This window comes from Calliopsis andreniformis, chromosome 6 (assembly GCF_051401765.1).
Source record: "Calliopsis andreniformis isolate RMS-2024a chromosome 6, iyCalAndr_principal, whole genome shotgun sequence".
Classification (NCBI taxonomy): domain Eukaryota; kingdom Metazoa; phylum Arthropoda; class Insecta; order Hymenoptera; family Andrenidae; genus Calliopsis; species Calliopsis andreniformis.
Window position 1 is genome coordinate 3,116,930 of NC_135067.1, and position 23,288 is coordinate 3,140,217.

General features: G+C 32.6%; 2 protein-coding genes across 4 annotated transcripts in view; one reads left to right on the plus strand and one right to left on the minus strand.

The window, feature by feature from the left end:
* Positions 1–3,347, plus strand: part of LOC143180826 (parathyroid hormone/parathyroid hormone-related peptide receptor) — a 163,968-nt gene extending 160,621 nt beyond the window's left edge. For 2 of the 3 annotated variants that reach the window (XM_076380817.1, XM_076380818.1), the window contains exons 12-13: positions 1,511–1,674; positions 3,211–3,347. In XM_076380817.1, coding sequence (XP_076236932.1) covers positions 1,511–1,674; positions 3,211–3,333 — 287 coding nt within the window. In that variant the 3' untranslated portion in view covers positions 3,334–3,347. Of the gene's footprint in view, positions 1–1,510; positions 1,675–3,210 lie in introns of those variants that run through there. The other variant, XM_076380819.1, reaches the window with a different exon arrangement.
* Positions 3,348–5,324: 1,977 nt separating this feature from the next.
* Positions 5,325–17,404, minus strand: LOC143180827 (protein obstructor-E). The gene is made up of 5 exons (XM_076380820.1): positions 17,318–17,404; positions 12,066–12,332; positions 9,789–9,983; positions 9,245–9,437; positions 5,325–6,493 (listed from the first exon to the last, which is right to left on the minus strand). Exons 1-5 carry the CDS (start codon positions 17,376–17,378, stop codon positions 6,439–6,441), a joined length of 771 nt encoding a protein of 256 aa, XP_076236935.1. The 5' UTR covers positions 17,379–17,404; the 3' UTR covers positions 5,325–6,438.
* Between the last annotated feature and the right edge of the window lie 5,884 nt (positions 17,405–23,288).

Below are 23,288 nucleotides of genomic sequence, written 5' to 3' on the forward strand. Positions count from 1 at the left end.
GAGGGGAACTAATTCTAGGAGTTTATTGTAGATAGTTTGTTTGTTGAGTACATAAGGTACCTTATTATTTAAAGGTTAACCAAATCGAATAATTAAGAATAACGAACAAGATTTTACTCAATGAAGATACTTCCCATCTTAGTTGACCTTGCAATCATAAAGCTGGTTTCAGATGCCTGCGGATAAACCGTGATATACACACTGAATGTCTGTAAGCATAGTTACTGCTTCGTTCTATAGAAATTCAGTAGATAAATTTTTTAATAATAAATTATATCTTGACACTTATAATTAATTTTAGTGATAATTGATTATGTTAAACATACCTATTAGTTTTACAAAAATATGAGAGAAAATCGTGTTATATTACAATATTTTAATGCTTTGCATTAAATCTCACAAGATTTTAATGTTAAAATCTATCTCTCATTGTTGTCAATTACCTCTTGCTCGATTAGTTTTTAATTTCGTTAGTTTTTAATTGATGCTGTTACGTATGCGTCGCCTACATGACCTCTTTGACCAGGTTAGGTAACAGCTGTGTCCCCACCACTTTTAATATACAATTTTTGGATGTATAAAGGGCTAGAGATCAGGCCCTGTGGTCTTATTTAGAGTTTAACTAGATAGCTACACTATTACTCTGTCCATTATTTTTTGCAAGATTGGGTTCAAGTTCCTATGGAACCATTACGTTATTAACCGTATTGTACATATAGTCACTGTTAGGCATTTTAATTGTATTTTTGAGACCCTCGTATTCCTCGGTTCGTTAAAACTAAAAGGGTCTTAATCTACGTGACGCATTCACATACACTTAAAGTATCTGTACAAGACTCATTTTTTGTAAAAATATATATCTTTGTATTTATATTCAAATCACGAGTTATTTCAATCTAACCAAAAGTCAACATCGTAGATTCGACCCAACTTGAACCTACAACCAGTACATCCTTACCGTACGGGGTGCATTGTTATAAACAATAAATTACGAGTTAACTAACATTCCTATAGTTCCCTGTAGTTCCCTATGTTAACCATCTAGGGATTTGTCCACATGTCTTTTCCTACAGCTCCCCGTACTCATACACAGGTTTGTTCACACCAATCATCTCTCAGCTTCCCCTGTTAACCATACACGGATTTGCTACTAACAAAACTCACATTAATACCAATCCTCTGCACCGCGGCCGAACTTCCACTCACCCTTACGACTCGTAACAATGCTATTTCCGTTGTTATTATGATTAATTAGTGATAGGCAGAAAATTCACAACTCTTTAGTTTATGGATACCCTTACATTCTTCTTTAGATATTTTTCATATAAAATGCTAAAGGTTGAAGTGGTCTAAATAGACCTGCACAACATCAATTCAGTGATGCATCTAATCTGTTAAAGCCTTGTTGATATCGTTTCTTCATTCTTCTATTTCAATGTGCTTCCGTGCGTACTACCAAATATTGACGAACGATATCACAGAGTAATGATCAAAAATGTCATTTTTGTAGATATTGGTACGCGAGGAGGTAGTCTAGCAAGTAGCCGAGGCTATCTAGAGATTACTGGAAACGGGCAGAATACACTTCCAGGTAATCACAGTCAACAGGCGAGTCACACTTCGCCTCTCTGCAGCAAATATACGGATCAGTCGTTACTCTCGTTTTGCTCCAACGTGAGTACATCTACGTTTTACCTCTACGTTTTTCTATTTACCATAAGAAATATCAAGTACCAAAAAAAATTCTAAAAGGAGTAACTGAAATCGTTCTCCCTTTAAAATCTAGATAAAAATACTTTTATTTTTAATTTGTTTAAATTTATTTTTCAGTATTTGTATAATTAAGTTATCTAATTTATTTAGGTTTTCATAGTCAAATCCCTTTATTGTTGTCTAATTATTTTCCATACATTAAAATTTCATACATGAAAAGAGTATCCTAATACAGAAAGGTTGATGAATTTAGTCTACTGAAATATTTTTTACTCTAGATTGGTAATAAAATTTGTAATATTTAAAAAGTAGCAGAAAAAATGTTATTACTTATGCCTTCAAAATAATGTAATTGATATTTTCCAAAACGTAATGCAAAAAATTAGACTGGTATTACTGTCTGAGTATGCACTTTTATAGAAAAAGTCTGATATTAAGGTAAATGTTGCACTAACCGACCATATCCTTGTACCTAAAGACTAACGCTAATTTTATTTCATTTTAAATTAAATTCAGAAGAAAGCAGTACTACCAATAAACAATAAAATATATTATTATAAAACAGTATACATATTTAGTTACTCGGACGCCTACTTTTTATACATTGTTCACTGAACACTCATAAGCCCCATTTATGAAATATGGAAATGCCGTCATACGAAATAGATATTATAATTTTTTGCAAACCATTGGTCTCTACGTGTCCGTCATATATCTATACCTGAGAGCCAATGTGAGCCAAGTCCTTTTTTGTTATTTTTTAGGAGAGCCGGAAAACATTTGCGATTACCTATTCCTTAACATAGAATTTTAAGTAGTTTATGCTATTAAATTTCCTTCATTTATAACATAGCTTAACTAAATTCCTATTATTCTAATAAAATGAAGCGAAATCAATAAGGCACTGTAAAAAACTTGATTTTGAAAGAAATTGATTTGAGTTAGCCTAGCTTTGAAGTACAGATATAGGTTATAGTTTTCGATTTTTTCCCATATATTTATAAGTATACAAAACATTTAAGACTCCCACAGACTAACGAGGGTTCTTCGTAGTAGCAGAGATTTTCTCGGCGAAGAAGATACCACGAAAAATTCGTCGCGAATTTGCTTCCGCCGTGGAAAATTTGCGATCTATTAAGGCGTTTATATTGCCAACAAAAAAAAGGCAATACCTACAGAAACTATAGTATTGAGTATCTTGTTTTATTCGTCTAAATACCACGTTCTATTCAATCTTCCTCTACCTCAAATATCATGTCACACTTCTGAATACTTTTTGACATACCTAGATAATTAATTACAAAATAGAAAATATAACAAATAATTAAGTGCGATTTAGGCGATATTCCCCGAAGCACTTATTGTTAGTTAACAAGAATAAGCAAGAATCCGCTCTTTTCTACAATATTTCTTTTATTTCCATGAAACAATTATTTTTCAGCAATTTTTTCCATTTTACTTGTATGTATCATTAGCGTTTCCCGTTTTCTTATTTAGACTTCAGAAGCAACGCCATGTACAGGAGTGAATATCAACAGAGTGCGAGAACAGCATCGTTGGAGCGATTCAGAGTGTTGTCACCTTGCGTACGAGTTGCACAGCTTACACCACGTTCCATAGTGCGATTCGAAATTCTTTTAAAAGTCTGATTCCATACGCAGTTTCTGCACGCGAGAGGGGCCACAAGCGTGCGAAGCCAATGCGACTATGCATCGTGTGTTGAAAAGGTGAAATAGTTGAAATATTTGACCATTCGCGAACGGATGCACATTCCACAGCTTTGTGAAAGATGCACCGGAAGATGCAGCTGTCGCATTACTGCTCAAAATATCATGACAACAAATTTTTTTTCCACTGACACAAACGTAGCTTCTCACGAATAATCGTGAAATGGAACACAAATGAATGATCGTCAGAGTTGAAGCAATTGTGTAGGTTGATTAAATGATCCAATGCCATCGGATGTATCGCATCTTCCTGATATAACGTTTTTATGCAACAGAAATATGTAACGTTAATGTTTCTTCTCCGTAGCTTAAAAACCATAGGAATTGTACATTTATTTCTTTACATAAATTGTTATTCTTCCAAAGAGAAATCGCGAAATCCATTGACCCGGTTCATAGAATGTTCTTCTCAAATTAATTCTAAAGTTATAGGAAACTTCTCAAAACAATTTTATTTTTCTTAAACAAATTTTTCTTAAATGTAGTGTGATTTGACAGAACTTCTATGATCCGAAAGTTTTACTCGTGTTCAGCTTGACAATGAATGTTTCGTCGTATGTAATTTGTATTTTTATGGAATACACCGTAGAACTCGTTAATCCGAAGTTTCAGATTAATCCTAAAAAGTTTCTATTGTATTCATGAAGTACAAATGACCAGCACTATTTACTTGAATTTTTGTTATTTTTATTAAAATAACATGGCACCTGATATTTCGGATTCATTAATTGGTTCTCCTTATTCAGAACGAATCGTTCTCACAGTCATTATCTAATTATTTCTCCAACGTTCTTATTCTTTCTTCTAGTTCGTTTCGATCGCTCAATAATGCAAAAGATATGTGTTTTTGATTAGTTCGGATTAACGAGGTTTTCTCGTTGATTGTTTGTCTGTTATAAGAATAATTAGTCACTTCGCGTATATAATGTACCTACTGTAAATTACAAACAAATGGATGTTTCTATATGTATATTTATGCGGGCGTGTGGGTGGATAGATTCATAAGAGCGCAACCAGAAGTGAAGTTAAAGCTACGTATCATGCAAACGCACTATCGAAAATTCTCCACGTGCATTTGGCGTGCTAATGTTGACTCGTCATTTTTTAGTCAAATTTTTAACAGTACTGACAAATAATATGAAGTAAATTATTATTTTATATTATTAGTAGCAAATATTGATTTATTTATAACAAAAGTCTTCTGAAAAATAGTCACAAAAGAGACTCATATTTTCAAACTTTTGCATCATTTTGCATCCCAAATGGACTTGGATACTTTTCGTAAGTTATAGTCCACAAATACTTTGTTGTCAATTATCTCGTAAGTAAAATATATATGTATAAAGTGTGAATCGCTTGTTCCTTAACATAAGACTTGTAAAGCATTTCTTACTAAATGTTCTGTACACCTCTTTTTTTCCCCTCCACATATCTGTCAGATACACATCTGAATTATTATTCATGTGATGATTGATTTAACGAAATAATTGTTGGAGAATATACTGTAATCGTTATGAAGGCAAAATCCAGAAATTTATAATAATTGATAATTAATTTCCAAATTATCAATATGTAACTTCGTTCAAATGTTTAAATAGTATTTATGATTTACTTTTGCAAAAAATTAAATTAATTACTTAATACTGGCACACGGTGATCTTAATAACATGAATGTTATTAAAAATGGACCACGAAACTTTGAATTATCATTTTTGCCTCCATACATGAATCTCGCATTCCGAGAATTTGTTCTAATCAATTCACACTTCAAATTACTTAAAACTGGTAGCCTCAATTTTGCATTTTCTCGTAATTGTAGTCTCAAACACTCAAAAATAAATTTTACTCAAAGAACAATTCTTTAAAACAGGTTTAAAACTGGCTACCATTTTTATCAGAAGTGTAAATGTTCCACGATTCGAATATAAAACTATTTTCCTCATAAACATTATATTTTCGGGAAACATATTTTACCTTAAGAGTTCTCTATGCATGTGCTAGAGACGAAATTGTACCCGCGCACGTTTGGTGTGAAATTAATAATACAAAATCATATGTACAAAAGGAATAATAACAGTTAAAGTGAAATCAAAAACCTCCTCGTGTTTTCTTCAATCTTTAAAAATCTACAACCTCTTTCTTTGTTTTGTTACTGTTAGAGAAAAGTGATAGGATTAGAATCTTTGTGAAAATGCTTGACATTTATTATATAACTGTAATTGTAAAATAAATTCGTTTCTACAAGTTTGTACTAAGTGCATCATCTCCACGAAATACCAACTTAAAGGTAAATATTTACATTTTCATTTATGCTATCGCATTCTGTCCATTTTCTTTATAATATACGTCACAAAATAAAAAGTATAAATTATACGATCAGTGGCGTAGTTAAGGAGGGTCCTCTGGTAACCAGGAGAGTAAATGAGACTCAACTTTGTGTTTCGACGATTGATTTATTTATATTAACTCTTATTTTTTATTATTTAATTAATAATTAGTTTTCACCAGCTATAGTTACAACTAAAATAAATAAAATATAAATATAAAAAAATCATTACACTTCTTCATCACATACTGTAATTCGATCAATCAAATCGTCATCGACGATTTTGCTAACAGAAAAGCAAGAAAAACAACATTATAGAATGTCCGAATTAAGATTTGATTCTTTAGAAATAAATATAGCGTTTTGATTTCAACCTTTTTTTTCATTTAACCTCCTTTAGTGTTTTGTATGTGTATTAAGAGGGGCGGCTGAAGCTCTAACTACGCCACTGCATACAATAGTTCTATTCGTTGCTTATAATTAACTTCTATCGTATAATATAAAAATGTAATCGATTCTTAGTTTTATGTATGTGAGCCATTGTTTTTTATTTTCTTTAAACAAAAAAATAAAAATGAAAGTGTTTCTAACGAATAGTTCACTCTTTTTGTGATTCACCGAAAAAATTTATTCTTAATAACAGTAGTCGTATAAAAATAATAGATGGCATATTTACAACTTTCGAAGCAAAAACTGTTTTGTTGAAACGTTCAAGTTCGGCGGTTCGCTGAAAAATGTGAAAAATCAAGTTAGTGAACAAATCATACTTTGCGGTAAAATATTATAACACACTTAATTTGTTACTCTTTGTAAAAGCCAATGCAACTCTTTTTAATGCAAAACACAACATTTTACGCTGCTTATACTTTTCTCTATGAATTTGAACTATTTATGCGAAAAATAGATGCGACACAATGATAGGATACAATACTTCAAAAGTATGATAATAAGAAATGTATGGCAGTTGATGGAGAAATATTGAAGTGATAAGGTAACTTGCGTGTTCAAATAACTTTTGTAAATTAATTACATAGTATCTTAGGTATCATATCCGCTATTATAAAATGAGTTCCTGGTGAAAAATTAAACTCAATTTTACAAAATACGATTGGAAACAAGTACTCTAACCTACTGCAATTCTGTTTACAAGTAAGCACTTCCAATTGTGTACTTGGTAATGGAAAGATGATTTCTTGAAACACTTTATGAACTCCTACAGTAAAGGAAGGTATGAAAAAATATGTATATGTTGCTCGTGTATCGGTTTCTGGTTGCTCCGTGAATGCTATCAAATGTTTAAGATAGTATGCATGTATCCACTTGTAAAAGACTTACTTAATAAATATTCAGAAATCGAAGCTCATAATTTTGAACATGTCATAAATAAAATGACCTGAGATACGATGTATATAAGTATGATTTATTTTGATACTTTTCGTTTTCTATTTTCTTTTCACCTATCCGATGTTCCTCTTCAGAGAAGTATTTTGCGCCAGAACTCTTCATATAGGATTAATAAGAAATTAATACTATCTTGCGTTTATATAAATCTAGGTGGCTCCTTTTTCCCCTAACAGAATTTATTACACGTCAAATAATAAACCCCTTCGAAACATTTAATTTAAAACGAAAGTGAAATCAATATCTTTCTTAATTTCTGTAATATTTTATTTGATCTATCTTGTCTATTGCAACATATGTAAATAAAGCAAACATATGGATAAAGCCAGACGCATGAAACCGATAATCAGTGAATAACGATTTTATCGATTCTAATAAATAAGTATTTACAATGAATTTTGCTTTGTGGTTTGTCGCCTATTTCATCGGTCGTATACGTAATCTCATTCAAATTCATTGTACCTATTAAAATCAACAAAATTGTCGTTCACCAATTGTCGGTCGTGTGCATCTGGCCTAAGGTTTCTTCTAGATACATACTATGTTAAGCAAGTGGATATTTTTGTGATCAACTGTAATTACGCAAAAATTGTGAAAGTTATAAATAGGACAAGTAGCGTAGTGATATATCTTTTAAAACTGAAAATTACGAAAATCGTAAAAATATAAGTATAAGAAAACCGCGTACTGTCACCACATGTACGATTTTAAAAATTCCATCGAATTCTGTACTAAAAAACAGAAATGAGAAGCGTATTCATGTGAGAAAGATGCAATGAATAATTCAGAAATCAAAATGTATCCAAAAAAAAACACGGAAAAAGTGGCAACAACTTATCTTCAGCGACAAAAACACATCCTTTAAATGAAGCAGATGATTTTTCCTAGATTCGTAAGTAGGTATGTACTGTCACACTGTCAGTAAAGAATTCATTTTTCAGTGCGACAGTGCAATTTATACAATAACGTAACTTATATCAGGCCTTCTAATTTAAACATAATCGCAAATGTTTGAGAAGATTATCACCAAATGGTTATACATATGAAAGAAAGTCACACTTAATAAATACATTAAAGGTGATCATTCAAAAAGGATGGAAATGAGATGAAAGTAAACCCTTAAGGACGTTTACAAACACACACTGATATTTTTGTTGTTAAACAAAAATCTAGAAAATGTGAAAGCTAGTTTTGGGTACACCGATTTTAGCGATGAAATACATTGACTCACATTAACATGTACTATATTGTTATGCATAAAAAATACAACATTTCCTTTAAAAACACTAATCTAACCTTGAAATCTCCCCCATTATTCAATGTACAAAAAAATGTTTATATCACATTATACCCGCCTTAAACTTATATTAAAACTGATAAAATATTTGTCGTCCCAGCAGTCCGAATTTTTGACGGATCGGACTGTCTATGAAAAGCTCCATTTAATTACATTATATGCGACATTGAAGTCGGAGCCGGCTCCGATTTTATCGACGTGTGCGCAAACGCCATAATTGAATGAATTTTAGAAATCATTAAGAAAAAGAGAAAGTAAACGCACAACTAAATGTACAATAACGTGTAATTATTTATGAATCTATTAGATTTTTTTGCGTGAATTACCATATCTGATCGATCATTTTGTCGCATACGTCGTTTTTCATACTAAAATATCTCACACTTACATGAAAGTAATAGTTTGTATATGAATCTGTATATAATGCAGAAACAATAAAAATACAAAAAAGTTCATGGGTATCTTATCATTTTGTCGCAGAATGTAGTAAAGGAATAAATCATAAAAATTGAACAAAATTAAAAATTTGTAAGATAAAAAACAAGAAACATACGAAGAATTTCCGCAAAATATTTGTGAAAAAATTGAGAATTTTCAAAGAACGGAAATTAATTAAATACTGAAATACTGACTGATTTAACGGATATTTGTTTTTGTTAGAACCAGACGAAAAAGAAACTGAAGCGTTAACGAGGAAGAGGATGGGCGAGGAAGGAAGAGACGGGAGGGGGTGCGTGCATGCATCTCGTTTTCTCGGAAAATTCGCAGAAATCCTCTTACCATCCAGTAACATTTTCCGCGGCATCACAGGCATTGATGAGTTCGTTGAATGCGTTTCCTTCGCCACAATTTTGCAATCGTGGTCGACCATTCACACAAACGTAATAATGTTGACAATCGTTCTGACTGCGATAAAATTGAATATTATTGGAATATATATTCCTCTCTTGCGGGCATCGAAAACCGAGGTATGCTGTAACATTAAAAACGAGAATTCATTTTAAAATAGAAACTATAAGAAACGTTCTCTACTAATTAATTAACTTTCAGCATAGACAACACAACCCTGTATTGGTTTGCTTTTAATAGATGGATTTAATAGATTAATGAAAATTTTTGAAAGAATAGAGAAGGAGAATTTGTGAATTCACTTCGTGTAATTTTAATTTAGAAAAACGGAACTAGACAGCGGGAGAACGTCTGTTACTTTTTTCTCGTTTGGTTTGAAAGAAGTGAAGTTGGAAAGCTTCTACCTGACACGAATGCGAAATCTGCTCGAACGTACTTTAAAGAAAATAAGACCGACAGATAAAAATCCGCTTACATTCTGCGTCACAGTCGGGAACCTGATCTGGCCAGTCGCAACGATAACTTTCAGGGTTGAAAGCCAACCCTTCGGGACAATCAAAAACGTAACCCCTCCCGTCAGCGCAATTCATAAACTGCCCACAACGCTGACTATCTCCAACCTTGAAGTAGCCGTATTGGTGAGGACAATCCTCGGTTGGCTGCGCGGCTTCTGAAAAGTTTTTTACGAGTTACAAACTGTTTACAGTTATGTTTGCAATAACATACGTATAGGGGAAAACATGCTATTAGCGTGAAAAAACAAAAGATAGTTCAAAGTATTAGATACATGATAAACCATCTTAAGGAAATCTTCAATTCAACAAATATATAAAATATAATGCTTTCTGTCAATACGGGTAATATACATTTTTCTGCACATTTTATTTTTGTGAGTATTAAAAGTGTATAATTTTTTATTTGGAAAATTGAATGCTACCACCAAAGTAAGTAATTATTAATGTATTCCTGTCACAAAAGTAAGATCACTATCTTATTTTTTAAATTATCTCATTGTCAGTATTATTGCCATCAATATTATTGCAATATTAATTATACATATTATTACAAAACTTGAATATGCAAATTAATTCGACAAATGATTAAACTATTAATATTATTAGCATTTAACGTTGACCACCCATCTTATTATAGCTATCCAAATAGAATGATGATGTAAAGCATTACATATCTTCTATTGCTCTGTATTAAACTAAGATTAATAGCATCATTGTATTCTCTTCACGTTTTATATTTTTGTTTGAACTTCTTCACGATTCATTTCTGGACTTATCATTGTATGATATTTTAGTCTTATCAGGGAACAACCTGAAGTGTAAATGTCCAATTTCGATCAAATTTGGCATATTTGTAGATTAACCAAAAATCTTAGATATGTATTTTTTTAATTTGCTGGTGTCCAAGTTAAGGATTAAAAACCACACCCAAAGTTGGGGGTGGAAAACATATTTGGCTTAATATCTCGAAAACTATTAGGTCTAACGAAATTATGTAAGTGGAGTTACTCGGCTACTGGACTTTGTTGTAAATTCGTTCAATTAAACGATGTTTACTGGTGAAACTCTAATTGTTTGAATATGGTAAATAATTATTGATGAAAAATGATCTATAAACCAGTTTCACTTGCTATATTTTTATCTATGCAAACAAATACACTATTTTATATGGAGACACTTCCTTAAGATAACGTATAATGAACCATCCAGGGGTCTGAAATGTTTTAAAGGGCCAACGTCATCCTGTATTAAAAGAAATATCTTCTTACAAGTGAATATTTATGAACACATAACACCGTTATTAAATAGCATATAATTAGAAAACTAAACGTTATTGAACATACATGTATATAAACTTTTTGTTATTATCTGCGTGTTTAGAGCTTAATTTCTAACGATGATTCATATTTTCTACATTAGTAGTCAATTAAAATTCAAACTTAATTTTTTCGAAAACGAAGCACGATAAGTAAAAATTTGATTTCATATTTTATACCTATTTCTTTATATACACATGTATAACAACCACCTCTTCGTTTGTACCACTGTTTCTTGGATATCCTGTATTAAGTATTGATTATGCTCGCTGGTGATATCTTTACGCGAAATAGTGACACTCTTAAAATTATTTATACTGTTTATTCTGTAAATGAATGGGTCTGATCGTTTGCATCCTATTGTCATAAACTTTCCATATCTCAAAAACAATACCGAACAAATTCATGATTTGTAACTCCATTTGTTCTCACCCTGTGCAATAAGAGGGGCTTATCTGTATATGTTATTGTTATGTAAAAGCAAATAAAAACTGGAAAACATGTCAGACTTTTCTGTTGTTACAAAAGCAATGAAACGTCCATGAATACAAAAAAAAATACAAAAATAATGAAGAAAACGACTTTGAAACTACGTAAAAGCAGACTTGAATTTCCACACTTTGTACATCTACCTACTTTTCCTGGCACTAGAGGTTGCGTATCCATTGTGCAGCACTTTGGTATTTACTCATTATAGACTGATCATCACTTTCTTACATTTCGAAAATATTTTCTTCCTTTGTTTCGCTTTCCCATTTAATGAGACAACAGTGAATTACTAATATAATAGCTCGTTATTAGAATGAATCACGATATTACACCAAATAAAAACTACTCCGAAAGCATATCTCTTTAAGATACATTGCTGCCAGAAGCAATCAGTAGAAATATAAACAAAGAGTATAATCTGTTAATACTAACGGCGATTAGGCCTGCCGTCACAGTTGACATCTATTGGATATCCACAAGGGTAATTGAATCTGGCTTCTGGATTAAACAGAAGTCCTTCGGGACAGAGTTTCTCCTCAGGAATGCCATCAATGCACTCTATGTAAGCGTCACACTGCATAGGAACCGGAAATCGACCGTTCTTCTCCGGACAAGATACAGCTGCCTGTCTCGATAATACATTGTGATCTAAGAGATTATTCTGTCCTGATCCAGCGTAACGTTGATAGTGACTCAAACCTGAAACATGGAATACATATCATTGACTTCACGTTCGTTATTTAGGGTGATGAAGTTCGAACGTCTGGGAATTCCAAAAAAGGATAATCTTACGAAACGTCAGTCAGGATTCAGGGAAATACTTATGTGAATGAAAGTGAAAATATAAGTAGTTCTTGATCTTAAATATAAGAGTGGTAAGCACACGCTGCAGATACCTGTTTTGATATTTCATAGTGGATAGGATTACGAAATCAGTTAATTTATTTTATTTCGGAGACCCGTTTTTTAGCATAGATTTCTTAAGCTGTTTATTTTCCATTACAGTATTTCTTGTGTAAGTTGTATTTGTTGCGATCCTATCGTGTTTTTAAACTGTGTTTAGGTTTTTGCTCCACGATTTGTTAAATTACTGAGTCACCATATCAGTATATTATAATTTCTTATGTGTTTAATACTAGAACTACCAGGTAAGTCAAAGTAATCCGCACGATTTGGCTTTATCTACTTTTACTTTTTAATAACGTTATGTTTTTTCTCTGTTGATTCAGAATAAAATTACAAATAAATAAACATTATTTCTTTAAGTGACTTGCGCACTTTTTCAGAATCTGTAATCTTAGCACTTCTATATGAAAAAAACATGTACATGTTTACCTCGATACTTCTATTATTTGTTTACTTATATTCACTATTCAATTTATCAATTTATAAAGCCTCTAATTTTCCAAATTGACCTGTTATTAAATCATTGTCTTCGATTCTTTAATGAAATAATATATTATAAATTTAAAAATCAATCTAAAAATCGAAGAATTTCCAATTTTTCAATTTTCGCTCCACAATTATTAACTCTTTAATCTATAATTTATCAAGTTAAGTGTTTTAAGTTTCCAATTCTTTAATATGACAATTTAAGTTTTTTATCAGTCAGTCTGTCAGTTTATTAAGTACTCTATCTGTCAAAAATTCAAATTTTCAATGTATCAAATTAAAGACTTATTATTTCTTTTGTTCATCATTTTTTAGTTCATTTTACAATGTACCAAATTTTCAATTCATTATATCATTAATTCCTTAATCTCAGTTTTTAACTATTCAAATTTATTTCTCCGCTCCATTGCATCAATTTTACAAGTCGACATCTCCCCAAGACGTCAGCTCGTGGATTCAATGTATGTCATCGTTCATTTCTTATTTAAAGTACTAATTAATCAATTTAGTTGCATTTACCAATTCTTACTTAAATTTCTCATTTGCCATTTTTAATTGTTCATACTCTCAGCTTCTCAATCCCTGATTTCAGGTTTGCCGCGTAAAACCATTACGTTCTCCCTTTGACGTTAATTAACTAAACAAACAGTAACCTAATCACAGGTGCCTACTCGACGAGCACGCAGGTGTAGCGCACAATTGGGAAACGTTGGTCCGTTGCATAATGCAACACCTTGAAGACGAAACCAGTCCTTGGATCTTTCACGTGTACACGCTCACGCTGAAAACCTTGGAGAAAGTTCGGTGATACGATTTGACCTCTATGAACACGTCGCGTATGCATTAGTATCGTGTGCCCTTTACGAAACACATCTATGGCAGATTCTGGGTCCTATCGATGCGGCAGGTTGCTCATGCGCTCGGATACCGGAAACTACGAACTCCCTGAAGCGTTGAAATCACCTACAGCGTTTATGTAATCTCTTACAACATCGTTACGGTACAGAACGAGCTTTAACAACCTCCAGTAACACTCAAAAATTATTAATAGCTCTCGAAATTTATTAAACAAGATTGTCTATAAGGAAACTAGTGAAAGATACAAATTTTCATTGGTCACCCGTTGAGGGATTACTTTGGGGTCAAAGATGCATAAAAATACGTGAGATGATGATGCAACCAGCGTTGATAGCGATGTATACATATTTAACACGGCACGAGATGAATTTTAACGAATTCTGCCTATTTTCGTCGATTGAATAATTTGACGGTCCCTGTAGATAGATCTGAGTGGGTAAAAACGTAGATGGAATTCTTTAAGCTTCGCCTTGGTTTGTCATCTTCCTTTTCTTCGTAGTCAAGGTAATTGAGGATAAATGTTAATCAGCACAATGTGTCATTCGAAAGTAAGACTTTTTTCTTGAATAATGGAAAGGTAGGACTATTAATAGATATTTTTCAACCTTGCAGAAGATAGTAAGCGGAAATTGTCATCGATAACCTAATTACTCTTCACTAAAAATTGTCACCCAACTGGTATCCATGAAACTTTGCGGGACAAAGTAAGGAAGTAACAATGTTATCCAAGAAAGTCAGCTGTACCCTTCGTGATCTTGAGAAGGTTAATGTATAAACTGTAGAACATCAGTTAACCAGAAATTTACTACTAGCAAATAAAAATGGTACTATACATAATCTATAGAATTTAATGCATTAAGCAATCACTAGGAAAGGTTATGAAATCTTAAAACACCAGAAGAGTAAGTCTACTGAATGAGTTTATTTTTGTTATATAAATTGACAAAACACCTCCATTCCTAAATAAACGGGAATACTATATAACAATTAATGAAATTCCAAGTAACGTCATAGAACTAGAGTTTAAGAAAACTGGTAAAGTGGCAACGAATGCCAGTGTTTTCCGAGATTTCAACTGTGTTTCTGAAAAACTTTAGGTCTAATATATCACTTAAACTTATTCTTAATGTATTTTTCAATTTTAGAAACCTAATGTTCAGTGATCCGAAGATGGTCCCTGGAAATAATACGGATCTTATAGATACCATGCATCATCTTTTGAACTCTGAACAATACCAACAACACCTAAATAGAACTAACCTATTGTGTAATCTATCTACCTACAGCTATCAATTAATCTTCAGTTGTCTATAGTCAGTTTTGCTACCTTATCACTAGATGAGGTATCTTTCACGTTCTAGACTTCTTGCATGACAGTTATTAACAATTATAGTACATATTATGCAGAACCGAAAAAAAGTTAAAGTTACTCAGAATGACATAAAAGCAAGAGGGGTATTTCGCAGGCTTCACGTGGGCATGTGTCTGTTGTACCGCTTACAAATTAATGACAAATACTTAATCTCATATGTATGCACACCCGCTCGACTATCAAAACAAAAGAATGCGGTGACATATTCCATTCAAAAGAAGGTGGGCCATAGGGTGAAGGTTAATACTGTAACCAATTAAACCAACATTCCTTCCAAATGACTTCTTTCTAGTTCTACACAATACAGTTACAAGGTATACATATTATCTCTATCATTTCGAAGCTGTTTACTGTACTCATCAACACACTTAATAATTCGTGTTACTTCTGTCAGAATGTACGCTACAAAGGACAATATTAACAATTGTCAATTTTTAGTCCCGCCAGAAAAGAAAAAGTCCATCACACTACTATTAGGATATCACACATCCCAAGGAACAGAAACTATAGTCTTTTCGGTTTCACTTTCTTCTAATCATGATCTTTTGATAAAATAGCTGCTTAGAAAATCAGGCCAAAGATTATTTATTAAGATTATAATGTATTCGTAGTTCATAAAATAGAAAAAAATAATGAAAATTGTTATTATGATGAAAATTTAAATAAACGAAAAAAGAAATTCTTTTTTAAAAAAATGTATCGAATTTAAACAACCAAAAACTAATAATTGTTTATTCTAGAAATATTAAATGTTATAATAAACTTGCATAAATGTAATAAAATAATCGTGATTGCAATTTAGAATAAGTGTTTATTTAGTACTCATTGTATTTCGGCCTTACTGTTTTCAGACGATGATCTGCCCGTGAAATAGTTGTTTAAGAAACTCGCTAATAAACGGATAGAGAATTTGTGTCGAGCAAATTGAAAATACTATTGAACTGTTGCTACGTGTGAACATCTTACAACTCTTTCGCCGATCTTGCAACCGCTGGCTCTGAAAACTCAGATATTGCCTTTGTCAATAATCTACTACTGAAGACATAATTACGCTCTCGTCGCTTAAACAGTTTGAAACACTTCATTTACATATTACTAAACAAAAGTGAAAACGGGCTCGATACAATTGTTGAACACATGTACGGATGCAATTTCAATTTGCTTGACACAAATTCTCTATCCGTTTATCAACGAGTTTCTTAAACTACTTCACGGGCAGATCATCGTCTAAAAAAAGTGAAGCCGAAATTCAGTAAGTACTAAATAAGTACCTATTCTAAATTACAATCACGATTACTTTATTATATTTATGCAAGTTTATTATAACATTTGATATTTCAAGGATAAACAAATATTAGTTTTTGGTTGTTTAAATTCGATACATTTTATTACAAAAGAATTTCTTGTTTCAATTATTTAAATTTTTATGATAATAATAATTTTGATTATTTTTATCTATTTTATGAAATACGAATACATTATAATCTTAATAAATAATCTTCGGCATGATTTTCTGAACAGCTATTTTACCAAAAAGAAAAGATGCAAATGGAACCGGGTAAAGGGGCGATTATATTTTTTGTTCTTCAGAATGTATAGAATCATGTTGTGAAGAAATTTTTCTTTCCCAGAACAGCCAAGAAATTACAATTTTTAACATTGTCCTTTTTTTGAAGAATTGCTCCCAAATACCTAACAATAGATAAAACTAAATGGTCACAAATAAATTTATAATACAATACAAATAATTAAACAACACAAAACGCTTATTAAATGCATTCATCAAGCACCAAATAGCTTACGTTCAAAATGCTCAAGTAAATCAGGAAGTTTAATTTATTTTTAATCAGATCCTGCACAACCTCTGCAATCATATCATCTCTGATCCTTAACAAACAATCCAGAAGAAGACTTCTAAATCCAATTTCATCTTGAAGTTAATCACAATTCACAAAGATTTTCACTGTTCCGACGTCCTTGCCCTGTAGAAGGTTTCGCAAAAGCGAACGTCTTCACTTTCTCGAAGATACTATCACCGGTCGAATAATCAGGATGTACTCACAAGTTGCGATCGCAAAGACGCCGCAGGCGATCACCAGATGAACGATCGTCTTTGGAGCCATCTCCCGTGTTCCTTCACTCCCGCTCCCAAAATGAACACTACGTGTCGTCTCTTCTTCACAGCGACCTTTTATCATCTTCCACGTTGTGCTGCCATTGACCAAAGAGAAGTATGAATCTACGAGCGAAGCCTTCCATCTTTCCCTCCTCTTGGGCCTCCTTCTATGCTGGACACTCATTTCAATTGAAACTGTTCGGAAAAATATTGTACAAACTTCGAAAATTTTATCACTATACCATTATTTGAGAAAGCGATTTCTTTGAAACTCTGTGACTAATAAATGTTGAGAACGCTGAGAAAGATGAAGTTATATGGAATATTCAAGACTATCGTCTCTGTTATGTTGATTTTATGATTGAAGTTTTGCAATTTCATTGGTATTTTTCTTTTTGTTAATGTCTTTATTAATCTTTTTAGATTTTGAGGATAATATTGCGATTGTAACTTCACTTGGATAGTATTTGAATGAAGATGATACTATAGACTATAGAAAGGTTTTATAAAATATTTCTACTAGTTTTTCAACGTTTAACTTCTTTTAAAATTAACTTCTTTTTTGACGAATTATATTTTTACTGTAATTTAAGACAATTTCAATTGTTTCTTTCCATATAAATATTTGTAAAAAAGTTTATAATTAGCTAAACAGCACGGCTGGATTTGGAAGTCCTTAAACATATTTCATTTCAGTTTTATGAATTCGATCATTTTTTTTAGTCAAGAAAATATATTTTTTAATGAAACTCATTAACTTAAGTTCAAAGACTTCAATACACGTACAAACGATGACTTCAAACTTTGAACTCCTTTCTCCTATAAAATCTTCAATTTCCATAAATCTTTTAGATCATTCCTCTCAAATCTAATAAAATATTACCTACTATCGTTAAAACATGAAGAGTGTATAGAAAAAAAGAACTATTCTGTGTGCTCTTTATCATTGACTTTGTCGTATTGCGAATTAAAATTGTGTCTATACTTCACAGTTATAAGAAATTGAGGTGTACAACGAAAACATGAGGAATGTTAAAAAAAACAACGCAAGGAAGAGAAACATTGTGGGTCTAGTTCAAAGACCTAGAAGTTTTAAACATGTTCTTTGAGGAAAAAACTTAAAAATCTACTCTAATCTTCCGAAAATGACGCGCGAATCAAACAAGTTCTAAACAAATAAAAATTAATAAAGTAAGCAATTTTAATATATCTTCCTACGAAGTTCCGTAGAATTTTTATTTCGAAAATAATGCTGTCACCGAAGTAAGTAGTTAATCGTGAATATTCGCTGCGTACACAGGGCTATTACTTTGTAATAAACAACGCTACTTATGTAAATAAAAAATTTGTGAAGGTAGTTGTATGTTAGTAATGCTACCAAGCTTGAATATCTAATTATTTCGATAAATTAATGAAGACAACTTAATTAACAAATCCATTATTCTCGTTTCTCGGGAACGTAGCTCACCTATAAGATTACATTTTCTATTTATTTCAAACCATTTTCTGAGGATATAAAAAGGCAAATTCGAAAAAAGATTTTGGAAGAAATTACTAATCATACCGAATGTACGAATTTAAAAAATAATGCTAACATTTGAAGAAAAATAATGATCATGTATAACTTTCTGAAAGATTTATTGAGTATCATGTAATTCTTTTAGGAAATTTCCAAAAGACACTTATTCTATTTATTTAACTTAAATACGCAAAATCAAAGGACGTTCTTTTACTGATGTCGTGCAGAAAAGGCTTTCGATCGTCCAACATAACGCAGAAAGAAACGAAGAAAATGTCAAGGCTTCAGTTTCGCGACATTCAAGATTTCACGTTCCGACGTGTTTTCTAATCACAGAACTCGTATTCAAATATTACGCAAATTTATGCTTCTTTTCACCATTTCTTCCTCATTTTTTCCAAAGGGAAAATCCCATCAGTCTTATTATACCGAAATCACTATCGTATTATATTAAAGGTAAGAATCGCCAAAGAAAGAAAACAAATAGAAACATGTTACAGTCGAATGAATCAGAGTAAACTTGATACAAAAAATGAAAACAATTCACTCTTGTAATTAAATTTGCTGATTATCGTTATTGCTTAGCTTTTCTTATCTTTACGAGAACTTTTAATACTTCATCTTATTGCGAAATGAAATTGAAGGTTTGATCAAACGTACTTATGTTACTACAAGCTCTCTTGAAACAATTTTCCATTTATTCGTGTGCTTTACATAGCATATAGTAAACTAATTGGAAATACATTAAATCACTTAACCCATTTTCAACAGCTGCAATGTCGAAAGAGCTAATTCAAACTGTAAACAGCGAATGAGCATAACGAGTCATTTTTTACAGGTACGTGTTACGTATGTAGGTTATGTTTACTATATAATGATTCTGAAGAATTACTGTGTGTGCTATTTTATAGTACTACATTATATGTACTGATTTCTAATATTACAATATAGCCTTTAATATACAAATACGTCATCTGCTACGAATTGGTTAACATATTTATTTATGAAAGTTAAATATATATGTTTAATTAGACAACAGATATCTATACAAATGCATACTTTTATAGGAAGTAGGAAAAGTTGTGGAACATATGAAAAAATTTATTTTGTCATTAGAGAATTCTCAAAATATAGTTTAGTTTGCATATTGCATATGTTTTACAGGAATGCATAGATTTTATACACGTGCATATTCGGCTGATAATCTATCAAGATCAAGCGATAATAAAAAAATGTTGAAAAATATTAAAAAACAGTACTTTCTAGCAAGAGGTAGAGATACATTTATAACATTAACATCACAGAGTACAATTTGCGGAGAGTTTCATCGACAAAATGCAGCGCAACGCAGCTACAAGAGTCATGGTGTTAGTCCTGTGATCCTGTGACTCCCATGCAGAATTGCTATAGATAAAAATCACGATTTGGATTCTTGCACCTCATACCCCCGTGACTCTGACAAGCTCATCCTCTCCACTCCTCTGGCACGGCAGCAGTGGGGGACGTTAGGGAACTCCTTCAAAGCTAATGGCACTGACTAGGTAATGATAGACCTAACATCCTATGTATTTTTCTGTCCCTGATTTTTGGGGTGCTAGCACCCCATTATCATTTTAGTGTCACCGCCAATATTACCGGCGAAGTCTCAAAGCAGATTGCAACGCCACGAGTTTTCGGAATTACAATTAAAATGGAGTAGGCAGGTTATATTAACCCCGCAATTTTTGAATGTTTATGTAAGAGTAATAGTTAATAACTATATTGCGAATTTCATTCATTTCTGCCAAAATATAGAAAATATGAAGAATATAAATCAAGTTGCAATATTTAGAAAATAAGACATACGGTTATTTAAGTTTCATTCCTTTATTAAGTTTCTTGAAAACTTTAATTCAAATGAAAATTCACAGTCTGATATTAACTTTAAAATTGTATTATAAATATATTTGACACAATAACACAGAAGAAAGGAATACAATAAAACAATGCAAAATGCAAAGTACATACAGCTAGGGCAGTAAAGACTTTGTTGAGATTATAAAATTTTGAATTTTATGTATGAGTATAATTAAATATACTACTTACATAAATAATAACTATACTCGACGTATCAGCTATTGAGATATTAAATTTTGAAATTTTTTAATGTATTAAGCTATTAAACAATACAATTTTCTAACCATTTGAACTATTACACTATAAAAACCTTCTTAATGTATATATATTAATGTATATAATTAAAAAATATCATGATACTAAGAAACAATATTAGTTATATGCTGTAATAGTTATATAATAACTTACTTTAACTTGCAATCTTTATAAAGTTTCAAAGTAATGTAACCCCTTAATTATTTTCTGTAAACATAATTTTATGTAAATAGTAATAATGAATAAACATAATAATTATATTATATAAACAAGCTAAATGAGAGCACCTACATACCACAAGGAAGTTACTACGAGAGCAGGTATACAGAGACATAGATGAAATCAATATCCCACAGATCTCCCTTTAAAAACATATTAAAAAGATCTTCTAACAAGGAAGCACTGATATACCTCGGCGGATGCAATTCAGATGCGGATGCGATCAGCGATATTCAGATAAAGAGTAAAGAGAAAACCAGTGAAGAAACCCAAGACTATCAAGAGAAATACACCAATAATTGAGGGAGCTTTCCCAAAAACTAACAAGAAATGATAGGCCATCAATAAAAGAAACAAGTTACAACACTAAACCTATCTTTAAATCTAATACAAAATACACAGCCATTAGCACGGACAAAGCCGTCCCAGGTCTCACCACGAGGAGGTTGCTGTGCTGGAGACCCACAGGGAGATAGATGGAATCAAACTTCCATCGATCTCCCTTTACAAAAATCTTAAACTAACAAGCCAAAGACATGAATGGAAGCCAAGTTCCATCCTCACCTTCAGCTTGGTTCTTATAGTAGAGATGTGCCAAGTAATCATTGAGTAGAGATTGGGAATATTTAGAATCTACCGCGTAAGGCAACCATGAAATAGACAATCGGTGGTGCGAGTCCTTCCACCTTGAAGACGGGTACTAGGAGAAGGCGACTGGCACCTCATAGCCCAATCAGTTGCCTGATTGAACTGTGGGGTTTCCACCTGCAAGTGTGTCATACCACACACCATTCAGTGTCCACATCGTCTCTCGCTAGTACAAACCCCCAAGGGAAGAAGAACAAGCTCCATCGACCGCCGATTCCACAGTTGGACATTTGCTTCTACTAAGAGAAGCAGATGACCTCCTCACAGAAGGTGAGGAGGAAGTAACCGAGCAAAGAGAGTTAAGAAATGACAACTTGGCAGTGTTACAATGACTTTACAATAGGAACTTAGAAGTAGGGTTTCAAAAATATTCTAAGCGATTGGGACTTATATACTAGAAGCGGTAAATCCCTCGGCGGATGCGACGTCTTCCTTCATACGAACAATAAAGAGTAAAGACAGAACTTTACGAACCAAAGGTGCTGAATCCCTCGGCGGATGAGATGTCTTCCGTAGTCTTAAGGATACGATCTTAAGTTAAAATCTTAAAGTCTATAGTTTGTAGGAGTAAACCAAAGACATGGATGGAAATCAAGTTCCATCCATATCTCTAGTTTGGACCTTAAAGTAGGGAAGTGCCAAGTAATCATTGAGGAAAGATTGGGAATAGTTAAAGTCTACCGCGTAAGGCAACCATGAAATAGACGACCGGTGGTGCGAGTCCTTCCACCTTGAAGACGGGTACTAGGAGAAGGCGACTGGCACCTCATAGCCCAATCAGTTGCCTGATTGAACTGTGGGGTTTCCACCTGCAAGTGTGTCATACCACACACCATTCAGTGTCCACATCGTCTCTCGCTAGTACAAACCCCCAAGGGAAGAAGAACAAGCTCCATCGACCGCCGATTCCACAGTTGGACATTTGCTTCTACTAAGAGAAGCAGATGACCTCCTCACAGAAGGTGAGGAGGAAGTAACCGAGCAAAAAGAGCTAAGAAATGACAACTTGGCAGTGTTACAGTGACTTTACAATGGAAACTTAGAAGTAGGGTCTTAAAAATATTCTAAGCGATTGCGACTTATATACTAGATGCGGTGAATCCCTCGGCGGATGCGACGTCTTCGTTCTTCAATCTTCAAGTTAATATGAATGATTGGGGGAGCCTCCCCAAAAATACCCCAACGATGGCACAGCCATTGGCCCGGACAGAACCGGCCCGGGTCTCACCACGAGGAGGTTGCTGTGCTGGAGACCCATATAGTAATCACAGAAATGAGAAAGAATTGACAGAAAAATCCGTACTCCGATTTAAGCCAGAACATATTTAGACAGAAAACAGAATGAAACGACGTTGGCATTTAGTTGAATACTTCTTCGAT

What these genes read in the sequence shown, in the direction of transcription:
- LOC143180827 (XM_076380820.1), bottom strand. Translation starts at nt 17,378, where the DNA reads ATGGCTCCAAAGACGATCGTTCATCTGGTGATCGCCTGCGGCGTCTTT. An exon ending in CGTCTTTGCGATCGCAACTT is followed by an intron (nt 12,333 to 17,317) that starts GTGAGTACATCC and finishes TCCATGTTTCAG; the next exon opens with GTTTGAGTCACTATCAACGT. An exon ending in TGACGGCAGGCCTAATCGCC is followed by an intron (nt 9,984 to 12,065) that starts GTTAGTATTAAC and finishes AAAACTTTTCAG; the next exon opens with AAGCCGCGCAGCCAACCGAG.